General features: G+C 36.5%; 2 protein-coding genes across 2 annotated transcripts in view; both read left to right on the plus strand.

The window, feature by feature from the left end:
* The window catches only part of LOC136842633 (rifampicin phosphotransferase-like), a 487,544-nt gene that overhangs the window by 124,568 nt on the left and 345,476 nt on the right, over positions 1 to 17,500 (plus strand). The gene's annotated exons all lie outside the window — the stretch shown is intronic.
* Positions 8,783 to 12,138, plus strand: LOC136842631 (lysosome membrane protein 2-like). Its single transcript, XM_067110247.1, has one exon. The coding sequence runs from the start codon at positions 9,904 to 9,906 to the stop codon at positions 11,434 to 11,436; it is 1,533 nt and encodes a 510-aa protein (XP_066966348.1). The 5' UTR covers positions 8,783 to 9,903; the 3' UTR covers positions 11,437 to 12,138.

Raw genomic sequence — 17,500 nt, forward strand, 5'->3', positions numbered from 1 at the left:
TTCCGAGGTAGAGCGAATTGGATATGAAAGGACATTTGTAGCTTAATGCTTATTATAGACATGTACACACACACACACATATATATATTATATTATATTATATTATATTATATTATATTATATTATATTATATTATATTATATTATATTAGATATTATATTAGTGATCCAGATATGCTTACAACAGTAGGTAAAATGAAATACATCAACAGTGCTCAGATGCAGCAGTTATATCTCAAAAGCAATTTAAGAATCCACGAGTAACAGTGGGCTTTTGATTTTGTTATAGGTTCAGTGAAATGTAGTTAGTCATCCAGGATGTATATTTTTAGAATCTAATGCAGGATATGACCACAATGCAACCGCATCGCTTGCAAAAGCGTTGCGCTTAAGCAATGAGCGTTTTCCGCCAAAAAACCACGTTGTCAAATAGAGACAGCAAAACGCTGATTGTCGAATATGCTTAATGGTACGAAAATCTGAGAAATGATGTAGTTCAAAGGCCCTTCTTTTTCTAAGGTAGATAAAGAACTCGTGAAACGTTTCAGATACCTTTCACAGTGTAATTAGTTCTGTTTGCATTGTTATTAACATTTATATTGTGGAATATTTTATTGATACTACTAGGTAGTATCAGTAAAATATTGATACTACTAGGTGTCTCAACACAGCAAAACTTCCTTTTTCCGTCAATGTTCCCTTGACTTCTTGTCATAAGAGAGATTCATCACGTTCTTTCATGATGTACACAAGTTAGCGAAGTTGTGAATTTGCAATTTCTTCCAACTCTCTGTTCTAACAAACTCTTTTAAACTTCCACTTTTCTCTATGGTCCACTTTTCTCTATAGTTTCTCTTCACTATCCCCAGTCAACACTACTAACAATCCTTGTCATATCCTGCAACTTTGTACCTACATCCTTGCCTTTCTCTGACTTCTTGCAACAAATAAGCCATAATTTCATGTTTTCTTTAAATAACCATTTCCTCTTGAGGAGGCTAAAGTTTTGGAATTTAAGGGTTGTTGAACCCAACCTTCAGTATAAAATTCATTATGAAATTAAACTCTTTGTGTAGAAGAGTTGAAGTAAGATGAACATATGAAAATGTGTACATATCTTAAACAGTTAGTAAAGAAGGATAAAGGACAACATATAAAGTAGGTCATTAGGTTGATAATGTGGCAGAAGTATTAGAAAGAAGGGCCATTAATATATAGGAAACGAGAGAGTGTTTGCAAGATATATGTAAGTGTAAGGGAGGTCAACATTATGCTCACGGGAGTAATTAGATGTATGAAGTAGCTGTGATGTTTTAACATTTTTCTGCGTAGGGTTTGTTTGGGCTGTCCTGACCTAGGGAAAACTGGTTAATATACTTAGATAGATTGAGAGATAAATAGATAAATGAGAGAGAGAGAGAGAGAGAGAGAGAGAGAGAGAGAGAGAGAGAGAGAGAGAGAGAGCGTAAGATAACTTTTGCAAATAATCGCAAAGAGCGCCTTCTTTGCGATTCAATCCAAGAATGAAGATTATTCAAGACTGACTCAAATTTGATATCATGAAAAAGTAGGGAAATTTAACGAGCTTCTCCGCTCTTGTAGTGAGATTTTAAAATAAGAAAGGAGCTGTAAGTCACTCTCAAGTGAGCATGTTTCTCGGATTCTTACCGTCAGCTCGTGCACCAGGTAGACAATATTTGTGTTTTGGAGAAAATGGAGTCGTGTGTGTATGTGCGTATGTAATTTCAGTTCGAGAACATGCTGGACTGATATTTTGTCCCAGTGTATATTAATTCTAAATCGTTTTGGGCAGATTTTGTCGGATAAAATGACTGAGGATGCCAGAAAACGTGTTCGCCAGATCCCAATTTAATTCAGTCACTCAGACGCGGAAGTTTGAGTGTGGGGACCAGCGTGTAGCTCGCTCGATCAGTGACGACAAGAACTTGCTAAATGAGAGCAGGGTCTGGGGAAGGAGTTGGCTGAGGGGGGGTGCCGGGCTGTGGGGCGAGTATCAAGTAAAAAAGGGGTAACTTCCCGCAGGTGTACTGGTACACGTCGTTACGAACACCTGCCTTATCTGTGACTAACATTTGGCGGTTGCACCGAGCTATGCTGTGAACGCAGCCATGTGCTCTTGGGGAATCAAAATCGATTTGGATTAATCATTGCTCTCAGAAGAGGAATGTTTGGCTATCTGCTACTCTTTTATTCTTAATGCTGATGGTCATTTTGTTGATCTCCGTCTCTGTCACAGCAGATATTGTTACTCTCGTATGTGTGAGCGTGCATATTGGCACTGATGCAAAAATTTGTATTATCATTTAACCCCATCCCCACTCACACACACACACATACACACACACGCACGAACAAACACACCTGACTCTCTCATTCTGTGTATGTATGTATGTACGTGTGTATGTCTATCCTCCAAGGAAGTGTGAGAGGATGCTAGTGTAGTATTGCTACAATTACGTAAAGTTGTATGTGGTACTAATGCCAAGGACATGTAAGATAATGGGTGTGCCCGGCCGTAGACAAGAGGGAGTGTATGTCTTGTTGACGACGGCGAATGAAGTGTGCATCGAGATGGGGCCTGTCGCATTTCCTCGTTTCAAATGCGATTGGTGAGAATCACCTTGAAAACAGGTATCTCATAAGATATGAATGGTTTAGAAGACAGGTAACTTGATAAATTATATATATATATATATATATATATATATATATATATATATATATATATATATATATATATATATATATATATATATATATATATATATATATATATATATATGGGTGTCTGGGACTTTCGGAAAGATAATTATGCTTAAGTAGAAGTGAATCATGTGCTTACGAAAACTTTGATCCTTTTTCACATACATTAAAAAGAATATCACGAGAAAGAGACGCCTAAAGAAACGTTTGCTTTTTAATTTGAAATGGAGAGATGTGAAGGATGTAACTGTGCAGAGGTTTTCTTTTTGTATATTATTATCTAAGTCTTCATTTGTCTCGTAAGATGAAAACGTTTAACCTCTTTGCAACACAGAGCAAGAGTTGTAGGTATGCAAGGGGAGAGACATTTGATTTGGTGTCGTGTGACCATAATCATAAAAATTCCTTATGTGCCTCGAACGAACGAAAAACCGAAGTCGAAGAAGAAGGAAAGAAAATTGATGGCGGTTGGTAAGAGGGTGCTGTTGAGAGGACTACCAAAAAGACAGGTATAAAATAGGTTCTCAACAGGTAATTCAGATCATTTACGATATTTGTAGGAAATAGAATGGGAAACTGGCATATTATTTACAGTTTATGTTTCAAGAGAGTATGTTTTAAAGTTAGATCGTTGGAAATTATTTGCTACAGCTCAGATTTAAAAAAAAAATAAATAGATAGGCAAAGAGAGAGAGAGGGGAGTTTTTTTTCCAACACAAGCCATAAAGCTAGAACGCTCACAATCATCGCTAGGTGCAGACTTTGAAAACGACGTGGGACGAACCTTCATATCAAGGGCAGCAAGACATAACATCTTTCTTTATCTGTATGTGTGTCGATCTATCAGAAACTTTCTTCGAGCCTGAACTGTAATGAAGCTCTCTCTCTCTCTCTCTCTCTCTCTCTCTCTCTCTCTCTCTCTCTCTCTCTCTCTCTCACTTATCATATATATATATATATATATATATATATATATATATATATATATATATATATATATATATATATATATATATATATTCACTATATGTAAAGTGTATATCTATATATAAATATTTGCATATTAGTCCCGTGTCACGTGTTCTCTGATGGATAAGTGTACCGAAGTCTCTCTCTCTCTCTCTCTCATATATATATTTGTGTATAGATATATATATCTCATATATTCGTTACTCCCTTTTCATATGTTCCGTGATAAATAAGAGTGTACCTAAGTCTCTCTCTCTCTCTCTCTCTCTCTCTCTCTCTCTCTCTCTCTCTCTCTCTCTCTCTCTGTCCAGTGATGATGAGTGTGGAATTCCCATTAGTGGAATGAGGATCCGTATGTATTTTTCCTTACTACCTATAACCGATATCGACGCATCCTGGAGCGATTTGCGAGTAATCAAGGAATGCTGAAAAGCTCATTAACTTCAGTGAGAGAGAGAGAGAGAGAGAGAGAGAGAGAGAGAGAGAGAGAGAGAGAGAGAGAGAGAGAGAGAGAGAAAGGAGGTTGAAATACTGTACTAGGTTTTGTCTTGTGTACAGCTCATATTTTGAGAATGTAAATAAAAGGAATAGATAGATCAACTTTATTATTACATATGTTTGGAATATTTATTATATATATAATATATAAAAGAGAGAGAGAGAGAGAGAGAGAGAGAGAGAGAGAGAGAGAGAGAGAGAGAGAAATTCCTGGACGGAAATTGGAAACAGTAATTACTGTCATCTTTTCTTTTTCTGTCGTTTTTTTTCTTTGCACTGGGGAGTGGCTTCCTTGCCTCATTTGCCGATCGGAGGAAAAAGAGAGAGAGAGCGAGCGAGCTCGATGCTAATATTTTTAATCTGCTTTGTTAACTTCGTAATTCCATGAGGCTTGTTTCTGTCTTCAACTATCTTGCCTCTTGCTACGACTCGTTGCTTTCTTCTCACTCTCCAGCTGGTGTATTATTATGGGTGTTGTTGTTCTATGGTTGAACTGCCTTTATGCCAGTATGGACTCTTGCTCATAGAGCATCCCGTAAGAGTCATTCATTTATTTGAGGTGATAAAATCTTCACAAAAAATGAATAAAATTGTTAATTTGAAGGTGAAAAAAATGGTCACCTAACAATAGGGACTGACTGATTGATTGGAAATTATCTGCCATGACTCTACCCAGGGAATTTCAGTTCCAGCACAGAGTGGCCTCAGTCCAGCCTTGCTGTTTTTGAGAGGGACGTGGGGTGGGAATGCACTTCATAATTATGGCAGATGACCGTTCTAATCCTTCCGACTACCTTCTTGTTTCCTTATGCTCTGTTACTGCAGAAATATATGAAATTTTGCTCAACTCTTACTTCCTGAAACACTTTGAATCTAACGTCTTTTGAGGTTGGGTTTTTTTTTTTGGGGGTGGGTGGGAGGGGGAGAATCCGGTATGGCTTTGACACTGCAAGATCTACAGGTGATCTCTCCTATATCACTGTTGTTTGGTCATCTGTGCCAGGCTTCTTTTGGTCACAATCAATCTCGCATTACCCTCTCTTCATCATTTGTCGTAGATGTACTGTGTAGAGCTGTAAATACTTTTCTTGAGTTCGCTTATTGAAACCTGATGTTGGGCGTACTCGTTTTTATTTAGAGTAATACTTGAGGGTTTTATCTTTTGCTTTCCTTCTAAATACAACTGAATATTTAACCGTTCAGTCCAGTGATCCAGCCGTTATTTCTATTTTTTATCAGTAGCGCCGCTCTTACCTCATTTTTTGGTCTCCGTATCCGTGATAAGGTGGCGTCTCCCCCGCCCCCCACCTCTCTCTCTCTCTCTCTCTCTCTCTCTCTCTCTCTCTCTCTCTCTCTAGGTACTATTTTGGTGGTTGTTCCATTGATCTCAGGAAGAGATTGCCTCTTCCTATCAGGCGACCTCGTAGTACCTTTCAGTACACTTTCTCCTACTTTTTATTCTACGGAAGTCAGTTATCTCGGATTACCAAGCTTTGGAGTTTTCTTCTTTCCCTTCACTTCTCATGTTTTCTTCCTTCTCTTCACTTACGTATTCTTCAGGCCTTGGTTTGTAAAGGGTATCAAGTTGCTCTTCCAATTAACCTTTTTACTTCACTCTTTTATTGGTGACAGTGTAGAACACATAGATAGATTGATAGATAGATAGATCTGTAAAAGCATCGTCATATCTACAGTTGTCTCTAACTTTTGGAATTTGGTCTGATGCAGGTCTTTATATCTCATCTGAATTACATGAGGCTTAGTGCCTCATGGGAATCGCTATTTTAAACTCCCTGGCCATATATTTTGCAGCTGTATAATTTTCTTCCATGTTTCTGACGTATTTAGGAGTTTATTCCAGAACTGACGCCCAAAAACACCACAGGCCTCATGAATATTGTATGTCTGTATGTATGTATTTATGTATGTATGCATTTGCAAATTAAATGCATACCTGTTTTACAGCACTGTGAGAGGTCTCACTATCACTTTACTTGTATTGTGTTTTTTTTTGTTTCATTATCACTAAGCGTTACTCCTCCATTATTGTTCTTATACCATTGATCACCAATCATAGTTAAAAGAAGGCAGGAAAAGTTTTATGAATCTAAATCTGCAATAGCTGGTTGTTGTGACCTATGTTCTTCCTTATACTTGCATTTTGAAATTTTCCAAAAAAAAAAAAAAAAAACGCGAAATTTCATGGTCCAATTGATGTCCTATATCGATCAAATTTTCGTTGTGACGTTACTCGTTCTCTCGCAGTTGACGAACTGCAATAGATAGATACGATGGTGCGTTTAGGAGCATGTCATTCCACAGTAGTCGCTGATTGGTGGTGGCCCGTAAAAGACATGATTTTTAGCTGCGTGTGTTGACATGAAATGATTGTTTTAGTTGCGTATTTTGACATGAAAGAACTATTTAGTTGCGTATATTGACATGAAATGACATTTTTAGTTATGTATATTGACATGAAATGACGTTTAGTTGCCTATTCTGACGTTAAATGACTTTTTTAGTTGCAGATGTTGACATGAAATGACTTTTTAGTTGCATACATTGATACGAAATGGCTTAGTTGCTTATATTGATATGAAACAACTATTTTAGTGGCATATTTTGATATGAAATTGCTTTTGCAGTTGCGTATATTGACATAAAATGACTTATTGAATTTTTGTAATGAATTTAATATTGGGGCGAACGCTTACCAAAATGAACAGATTAGATACTAGACTTTATTGTTATTATTCATGGGTAGTTACGGTTTTATGAAAATATTCATCAGCATGTAGTGGGCAATCCCCGTTAACCCTGTTGCTGCAAACTGGCTGTCGTCCTTGTGATGCCACGAATAAGCATTGGAAGGTTTTTTTTTTTTTTTTTTTAGGAAATTTCTCTCTCTCTCTCTCTCTCTCTCTCTCTCTCTCTCTCTCTCTCTCTCTCTCTCTCTCTCTCTTTTGTGATTTTTTTAGCGGAGTATGACTTTTTTTTTTTTTAGAAATATCCAATGATATAAATTTTAATGGTTGTTTATTTTTCTTTTTTGTTTTCATGGATGTGGTCCACACTTCTAAAGGAGGCCATATAATTTATTATGAACATAGTTAAAATAAAGCTTCATCTTGGAAACAAGCATTAGTGTAGGTTTTATAATGTTCTATTTTATTTTTTTGTGCTCGGTTTTAATTTTTTATTCGTAATTCCTTGAATACTGAATTCAATAAATACTAACTTTAACCATCTGACAATATCAATCTGTAACCACAGTTTTGTGTTTTTATTTAGAAATTGTTTTCAAGCGCATAATTCCTCTATTTAGAACATATTGCTAGTATGTGACTTTATACATACATAGATCATTTTTGCGTTCAGTTTTAGAAATGATGTTCGAACAGTTTTCCAAGAGTAAATGAGAAGCCAGAAGTAGGGAGAAATGAGATAGAAGGAGAGGCAAGGGAGAGGTGAGAGAAAAGAGTGTGTGTGTGTGTGTGTGTGTGTGTGTGTGTGTGTCAGTTTTGAAATTCATTCAGAGAGGGGTAGAGAAATGGGATTTCGTACAAAGAAATTATGAGTTTTTTAAACTGGGAATGAGATGACAACCGGTAGATGGAGGACATAACTTAGAAACCATTATTATTATCCGGATATAGTGGCTCTTTTGGTTACTTCACGACGCCCATTGTTATGCATGTCTTTCTTTCCAGACGTTTCATTCGATCTGAATTCGACGAATCCTTGTTACGAATACAGAAAGTCGTTTATAAGATTTGAAATAGTTTTTCCGATGCTTCAGTCGAAACAAGAGCGAATGTAATTCGCGAGTGGAAGTGACGTCGCTTCAAAGCTCTGGAACCTTTATGAATGTTTCATTCGAAACAAATTCGAGTTCATTTTACAAACAGACAAACGATGAGTAAATTTCAGATCAAAGCCGCCACTGACATTCATTACTGCAAGTATACTGTTTGTTTATTTACGGTCTCATGTTAAATGTAATGAAGTCCAGCTATTAATTGTGACAACTCGGTTCTGTTTTTCAGTTTTGGTCAACTGTAAAATTTACTAATATAGATACTGTATATATATATATATATATATATATATATATATATATATATATATATATATATAATTATAAATATATTTATATGCATATATATAATATACAGTATATATGTATATGTATGAATGTGTATGTACGTACTGTATGTATGTGTTTAAGAGAGAGAGAGAGAGAGAGAGAGAGAGAGAGAGAGAGAGAGATGCAATGTCACCTACATCAAAGGTTTTGTAATATTCCCCAAAAAAAAAAATCGGATTCATTGTACTGCTCGAGAAAAAAAAAATAAAATAAACGGAAAAATTTCCCGTTTTGCAAGGGTAATGACTCAGTGAATTACCTGGGACCTGAGATTGGGCCACCGGGAGGGAAATTGGAAACCCCAGGACGAACTCTGAACCCAATGCCCTCAGGGGTGTTGTGGGAGAGGACATTTTTTTTCCATCTGGCATTCACACCCAACCCGTCCTTCCCCATTCATCGTAATCTCTGCTCAAAAGACTTAGTAGGAAACGTCGTGCAAGAGCGAAGGAGGAGGATGAGGAGGAGAAAGAAGAGGGCAAGCCACGTGAGAGGGGCAAAGGGCAAGAAGTGGATGAGGAAAGACGCTCCTTAGTACTTATCATCACTCCCAGTCAGTCTCTGACTGACTGACTGGGTGTCAGATGCTGCTGCGTCCTTTCAACGCTTCTTATTTTCTCACAGTATGTGAATGCGTGCGTTTGTTCGCCGAGTGGGTGACTGGCCTGAACGAACACATCACACAACATTTGCTTAGTTGCTCTCAGAGCGGTTCTCTCTCTCTCTCTCTCTCAGTTCCTCCCCCAACTATCCCCCAGCCGGGCCGACCCAGCCAACACACACCACGCGTGTAGACCGTAGACGTATTCCCAACCAACCACATTACCCAGCGAGATCTGGCACTGGCAACATATGCGGTGTCTGCGTGAGGCAGGCGACAGCAACGGCGGCTGTACAGTAGTAGCATTAGTAGTAGAAGTAGCCGTAGTTGCAGCCGAGAGAGAGATTGAAGATCCCAGTTTGTGCCCATAGCCTTTTCCCATTCTCAGAGAAACTCACACACTCCATGAAAAGGATTTAATGTGAAACACCGAGTTTTGTGACGATTCAAGACGACGTGGCGACATAGATAAAGATAAATCAGTGCTTTATTTTACAGTCATGATAGTGACCGAAAACTGTGTTTTATTGTTGTCAAGTGATGATATTTACATGGTACAGTGAAGTGTTTGCTGAAAATTTGCCGGTTAGGGCGAGAAGACGAAGTATTTAGGCCAAATCGCTGGTGATTTGGGGGGGATTCCGTTGATAGTTGTGGTTAAGCTGCAAGAAGTTCTGTTTTCTTTATTCGTGTCAAAACGGAAACGAGTGTTGATCGTGTTATTTAGAAAACTGGAAAAACTGAAGGGGTCTTTGCCATTATTGTTATTATTAATTAAAATAATTGCGAGAGGAATATCATTCTCGTAACTTGTTTGCTTAATTGTGACTTAGAACATGAAATCGACCGTTAATGTGCCGGCAAAACATGTGATCAAATGAGTGGTACTAGTTTGTGGTGAGAAGCTTATATCATGATTATTTAATTCATCAGTTTTTGTAAAAGTCCAGCGACCCATTTCCAAAATGCAGATTCAAGTTAAAGTGGGGATACTTGTCGTGGTGGGGATACTCCTGATCGTGGGGAGTATCATTTTCCAAATGCAGTTTGACAAAATGTTCGATAAGATTTTGTCCAGTAAACTGGTTCTGCAGCCCGGTTCCAAAACGCTGGAATCCTTCAAGTCGCCGCCAGTACCGATATTCATGCAGTTCTACTTCTTCAACGTCACCAACAAAGACGACGTGGTGGACAAGGGCGCCAAGCCGGTGTTGCAACAGGTGGGTCCTTACACATACGCCGAGAAGCAGCTCAAGTATGACCTCTCCTTCGACGACGAGGCCGGGACAGTGACTTACCTTCAGAACAAGTCTTTCGTCTTCAGACCCGAATTGTCGGGGGGCCTCACGGAAAACGACAAGATAACGACGGTCAACGCCGTCATGATGTCCGTCGGAGTTAAGTTCGCAACTTTACCTGACGCCGTCAAGGCCATTGTCGAGATCCTCTTCAAGAGGTTTCAGATCGAGCCTTTCATCACGAAGCCTGTCGGGGAGCTCCTCTTCCATGGGTATGACGAGCCTTTCTTGGCACAGCTGGGTAAGCTGACCAAGAAACCAGAACACCTGAGGGGAAAGTTCGGTTTCTTCTACCCGAAGAACAACACCCACGGAGGGTATTATACCATCAAGAGTGGCGTCCAAGGCATGGAAGATTATCAGGACATCGTTAGCTGGAAAGGAAAGCCGGTAGTCGATTTCTGGAAGGAGGATATGTGGGGAGGCAACACTTGCAACATGATCAACGGGACATCAGGGAATCAGTTTGCAAGGCCCGTCTCCAAACACAAGCGCCTTGACCTTTACACCGCAGAGTTGTGTCGGTCTATTTTCGCTGTATTCCAGAAGGAGGTGACCCACGGTCCGATGACCCTCTACCGATACGTCCTTCCAGACTACCTCCTGGCGGACACACCTGACAATGAGTGTTACTGCGTCGACGATTTCACCTGCCGAGCATCCATGATCGACGTGTCTCCTTGCAGAGAGGGTGCTCCAGTAGTCATGTCGACACCTCATTTTTACCAAGGATCATCCCAAGACCTGACTTACGTGGAGGGACTGAACCCAATACAGGAGGAACACGAGACTTACCTGGACATCGAGCCAAACACAGGTGTAACCTTCCGGGCTGCCAAGAGGATCCAGCTGAACATGGTTCTTCGTCCGTACAGTGAAATCCCCTCGTTCGGCAATGTCCCAGAGGTCATCCTTCCGGTCCTCTGGGTAAATGAGAGCGCCGTGGTGCCCTTGGAGCGTGCCTATGCATTACATCGCACTCTTAACCTTCCCTTCACGCTTGTCAAAGTGGCGACGGGCGTCCTAGTCGCTTTGGGTGTGGTACTGATCCTGGCAGGGCTCATCAAGTTGGGGCTGTTAATGAGGCACAAACACCGATTGAAAAAATCACCGACGGCCAATAACAGAGCCCAGAATGACAAAGAGAAAGAAAAACACACGGTTCTGAGCGAAAAACTCAATTCAGCTAATTATAGCTGAATAACATAGCTGTGATTGATACCCCACATTGGGGAAGAGATAAACTGTGCCATATTTTGATACAAAGAATGAATTGTAGTTCCTAAAGGACAATTTATAGTGCGAGATAAAACGACAAAAATATGAGTGATTTAATCATTGGAATTGACAAAGGAGGATAGACTTTGTGAACTCTTGCATAGAACTTCTGAAAGTTGTGCATTAAAGACTTTTCAGTCGTGAATGAAGAGACTATGTTTAGTGAAGCATATTAAAACCAGTTTTTAATCTTTTAAGATTTTCTTTTTTAGCTAGATCCATAATTGTGAGACTGTCCATAGTTTCTTTGTTTTGACGTGCCTGCAAAGGCGCTCATGCAATGCAACAATGCAAGAATATTTGCCCTGTAGTGTGGAAGGAACAATACTCAAGAATAGAGAACCATTACTTGGTATTGGTATGGTGTCTGTGTGTTGTAAGAATTTTATTTATTATTTATTGTTACATAAACATGATGTTTACTGTCGCTGGATGGAGATGCCACTTTATATGTATTTGTGTACTACTTTATTTTGTAATTGTTCATAGATGAGGTGTTACAAAAAAAAAAAGTCCAAGCACTCATATGTCGTTTCCTCCATTTCATGTACCAAAGGTTGTCGTTTTAATGTGAATGATACCAAAAAAGTGATAATGACAATAATAAAAAACATTGAATTAGAACAGTTTTAATTTTTTTAGCATTCCACATCTATCTCTGGGTTCAAGATTTTAAAAATGTGTTAAAAAGACTAAGAAAATGACGTTGATAATACTAATGACTGAGTTTTAATCAAAGCTAAATGGTTTTTTCTATTCCGTATTGTTTGAATAGATGCCTCAAGGTAAAAAAAATATTCTCTTAGGAAAATTATTAATGGTAATAATTTTAAGGGATTTCTGAATAAAAGCATAAAAAAATCATTCTGCATTTAATGATCATAGTAAATACATTATGAATTGAAAAGAAGTTTAGAACATATTGCAGGCATAGTATCATCAGATAATGAGTCAGAACTTACTAGTTAAGAAAAGAACCGGAATACGTTTCTAAATGGAATATTCTTCAGAATTGGTAGAAGATATTATGTGTAAAACAACAAGACTTTTAAAGAAAAAATAATGACAGTAACATACTGAACGTATGAAATGATCATTATGATAATACTTGAAAGTATGATTGTCTAAATAATATACTTTAAATTTTAATTATCAGTCTAAATAACATACTTGAAAGTATAAATATCAGTCTAAATAATTATAAATAATGAATTATACTTAAAAACTAATGAGTCGTAAAGAGTAAACATAGTATGTATTGAATAATATATTTATATTGATTTGAGCTCACCTGTTGAAGTATATATATCTTTCAAGAATCTGAAAGTGAGCTCTGAGTTTTTGCATTTTAGTTCAAAACCAAAACCTACTTTAAATTATTTACTAATCTAAAAAAGATTAACTAAAAACAGAATGTAAATGTTTAAAAAATGAGAATTTAAACTGAACAGTCAAATGGACGAACGCTAAAGTAATAATATTAACCAATGGAACATAAGACAAATGTCATTAACACTGTCTTAATAGGTTACTATGAAATGGATATGAAGTATGCAGCAGATCAGCATGAGCTATGAATATAGTTTTAAAGGGAAAAGAACATACAGGCAGGATACCTGTTGGATGATTTCACCCCTGTTGGATGGGGGAATCACCCCGTCTACCCTCTTACCTGTGTTGATAAGATCGTTATTGAAGTTGATAGCCAAAGATGTCATAATTGATCTCGGAATTGCATTTAAAGTTGAAGATAGATTTGAAATGGTATCTTGGAGAAATGACATTTGGCATCACATCGAATTCAGCAGAAGACAGATCTATTAACTTGTCTAATTTCTTTTTGAATAGGGCGTCCTGGTCGATCTGTTATTACTGACGTTCACCCAGGAAGTGAATTCCACAGGTTAGAGACTGAGTGCAAATGATGAATCACGAGGAGCAATCTCGCTCAGACGCAGATATCGAGTGAGGGCAGACGCTGTGGAACACCGTATATAGAATTGTTATGCGGCTGAAAGGCAACGGTTATGTCCACATTTAATGGACACTGTGAAGGTTGAACGTCACTGTCGTTCTAAATGGGGGCTGGCTAGAAGAATGAAAAATGAGAAATAAGTTTTTGGAAATGAATTTCTGTTGCATTCAAGAAAGGTATCTCGAAGCAGTTATGATGACAAATGTAGAATTTTAACCTTAGGTATATTGTCAGCTATGCGGATAACCTAAAGACGTGATAATATCTGAACAGCTGATGAGACTTGAGAAACGAGGATGTGAAAGTAAATAAACAGGAAATCAATATGGGTATGGAGAGCGTGATTCAAATTTCGTTAATGGAGAAACCAAAGGGACGAGCAACCTTATACCTTTATGAAGTCCAGGTCTGATGTAAAAAAAAATATAACATTAATAATAAATAAAAACAATTCAGAAGCGAAAGACTCGCCGAAATGATTTATCACAAAATATATCTGACAGCTCAGAAATAAGGAGATTTTTTAGACATTTGGATAAAACAAATTCAAAATATTCAATAATAATAAACAAAACAACAGAATTTTTTTTTTCTACAAAAGTAAATACCGGTACAGGGACTTGGATGCAATGGACAAAAATGGTGAAAATATGATCTTGGTAGAATTTCATCTCATGATTATACAAATGTATTGCTGGTGTGCATTAGTAATTCAAGCATGATTTCGAGAAATAACGGGAAATCAGTTAATTTCCTGTGTACATTAACCAGCAACGTTTTCCATATTGTAAATGAATAATTGTTTCAGAATGGAACCCAATGATTCTTTTTCAGATGCTGCGATCTCTAGTACATGTGTTCTTTATGGACCGGAATCGAACGATAGTCTTAACGGCAAAGATAACTTCATCTTTCAGTCTCATCAAGAACTCATTAAAATCTTTAGAGATAAGTGGCAGCCTTATCTTTTATTTTGTTAAGAACTGCCCAAGAGAAACTTTGGACCCATTCAACGGATTAGGCAAAAGTCTTGAAGATAACGAGAACAGCTTCAGTTCGAAGACGAGAAACCCAACTTAGCGTTATCTGGCAAAGTGGCAGAGCTGATAAGAGATAAGAAAAATATGAAGATTTTTCTGTCTTGCGGGAAAAGAAAATGTAAATCATAATTTCATTATTAATTGGACAGTGGAGTAAATATAAATCTTTGGTCTATTCAACTGATGATACCAAGACAACGCACATACACACACACATATATATATATATATATATATATATATATATATATATATATATATATATATATATATATATATATATATATATATATATAATGAATGTCTGGCTTTTACTTTAATCTGACAAGTTCTGTGCTTTTAAAAACCAACAAGAAAACCATTAATACGACAAAACCAGATATTTTGATTGACAGTACTTCATTCCTGTCCATAATAAGGTACTGCCAGTCGAAATATATGAGCCTTTTACACACACACACACACACACTTACAAAAACACACATTTATAACATATGCATATTATATTATATCTACTGTATATACATATATATATATACACACACATATACGTATTAATGTATTAATGTGGTTGTATGTATGTGCTTTCATAATTGTGTATTTACCTAAACATTGCGTATTTTCTTATAGGTTTTCTAAAAAACACCAAATAGGTTTTAAACAAAGAGAAAGTAGTGATAATATTCGTTTCAGTATATGATTATATAGACTGTCTCAATGAATATGCAAGTAAGAACAAACTAGCACATTTGTTTGTGGATATATGTGTATTTCTTTTAGAGTTCATTATATATATATATATATATATATATATATATATATATATATATATATATATATATATATATATATATATATATATATATGTATGTATGTATATATATGTATGTATGTATGTATGTATGTATGTATGTTTTCTTGTAGACAAATGTATACATGCACAGACATTTTATATAAATTACGATCCTAACAAACACTTCAAAGAAGAAAACTTATCTAGTTTCACAAAGTTCATTGTCGCCCTCATTAAAATATTGTATAAAAACTGACTACATAATTGTAAACGAGGTTAAGAACATGCAGCACGAATAGAGAGAGAGAGAGAGTGAGGGAGAGGGAGAGAGAGAGTTCCACTTGCTCAGTTGTTTTAATTAAGTCTTTAGAAAGCAGAGCAATTGTAACAGCGCTCTCATAAAGGCTTAAAAGATTCGTAGCCTGAATGTAAGAGCGCTTGTCTAGATCACTCTGTTTTCAGTATCGTCTTGAATTGCGGATTTTATTGAGTTTTTATATTACCATACTAAAAGTTAAGTAACACTATCTCGTCTTTGCTTGAATTAACGACCACCACTGGGTGGTGTTAGCGGTCATGAATTACGATAAGATTTAGTATTATGATAATATTTGATTTTTTACGATCATCATCCACTTCTTTAGTTTATGTTTACCGCACTGAATTGAATTACTGTGCGACCATTTTTTAGCTGCTGGGCAGTGTCAGGTGTCAACATTAAAAATTTTACGCAGGGTGGCGACTAAATAACCCTCGTTTCAAAACTTAGGCAGTGCCATAGCCTTCGTTCAATGACGTGGTGTTTGGTTTGACTTCCATTCCTTAAAGGCTACTGAAGAACTACCGCCGTGGATTACTCAGTTTTTCGACTTTGTTTATGCATTCATTTTTAAATTCATAGGCTCTTTTTGTTATGTATTCACTGACAAACGCACACACACAATGTATATATATACACACACATACAGTATACACACAAATAGGTACACGCTTTTTCTGACGCATATATATATATATATATATATATATATATATATATATATATATATATATATATATATATATATATATATATATATATATATATATATATATATATATATATATATACACTGATCACTTTGTCTGAAACATATTTTCGATAGCCGGTGTGATCTCGTAGCTTCCATATTTCTCAAATTTTTGTAATATGATTTCCAGTGAAATCCTGGAATCCAAGGATGGAACTAAATGGAAAAATTTCTTTTCCCAGGTAGGATTCAAACCCACACAAAGTTAAGAAAATGAGATTGTTGCCAGCCCACCCACTGCGATGGCCAATGATTTTTCAGTAGATATGTATATACATCTATTGAATTCTCATACATTTTTACCGAAGTTGAAATGAAGCCATCCTCAACATCAAAATACAGTGTTCAGCATTTTTAATTTGCAGGCTGAGATGTATAGACTCTACTGGCCACCTTCCCTGTACTCTATATATATCATTATATAAACCAAAGACACTAACCACTTCATTATATGATTGATTAAGACTGGATTACTTTGAAAAATGTATGCAGATGAATATTTTTATCCTTCTTCACAGTAGGTGGGTTATCGGTTACTTCACCCTTTCTTTTGTGTGATGGCTGGAATCCCACCAGGAAAGGAAGAGTTTCATTTGTTTACAGTTATGATTGAAGGTTGTCAGGGAAACGATTATATATATATATATATTTATATATATATATATATATATATATATATATATATATATATATATATATAATTGGGCTTACGGTAATTTCATCCTTTCTGTTGTGTGATGGCTGGAAGATCTTCATGTATTTACAATTATGATTGAAGATTTCTATGGAAACACTTGATACATACATATGTATATACATACATACATTATATATGTATATATATATATATATATATATATATATATATATATATATATATATACATATATATATTTAGTAATATTTAGCAATAGGGCTTTACCTCGTAATGAGTTTCTGTGCAAAATATTTTCCAGAACATTAGTTGATTCATACACCTAAACAAAGGGCTTATGAACAGAGCTTTGAACTCATTATACATTCCAGATCAGTTTTGCAGAACCTGTCAGTCTTCACGGATACCACGGCTCTTTCACGCCATCTGTCCAGCCCCTTCGTATCGTCTTCT

Source organism: Macrobrachium rosenbergii, chromosome 10 (genome assembly GCF_040412425.1).
Source record: "Macrobrachium rosenbergii isolate ZJJX-2024 chromosome 10, ASM4041242v1, whole genome shotgun sequence".
In the NCBI taxonomy this organism is placed as follows: Eukaryota; Metazoa; Arthropoda; class Malacostraca; order Decapoda; family Palaemonidae; genus Macrobrachium; species Macrobrachium rosenbergii.

Excerpts from the sequence above, each read along its gene's own strand:
- LOC136842631 (XM_067110247.1), top strand. The coding sequence starts at position 9,904 with ATGCAGATTCAAGTTAAAGTGGGGATACTTGTCGTGGTGGGGATACTC.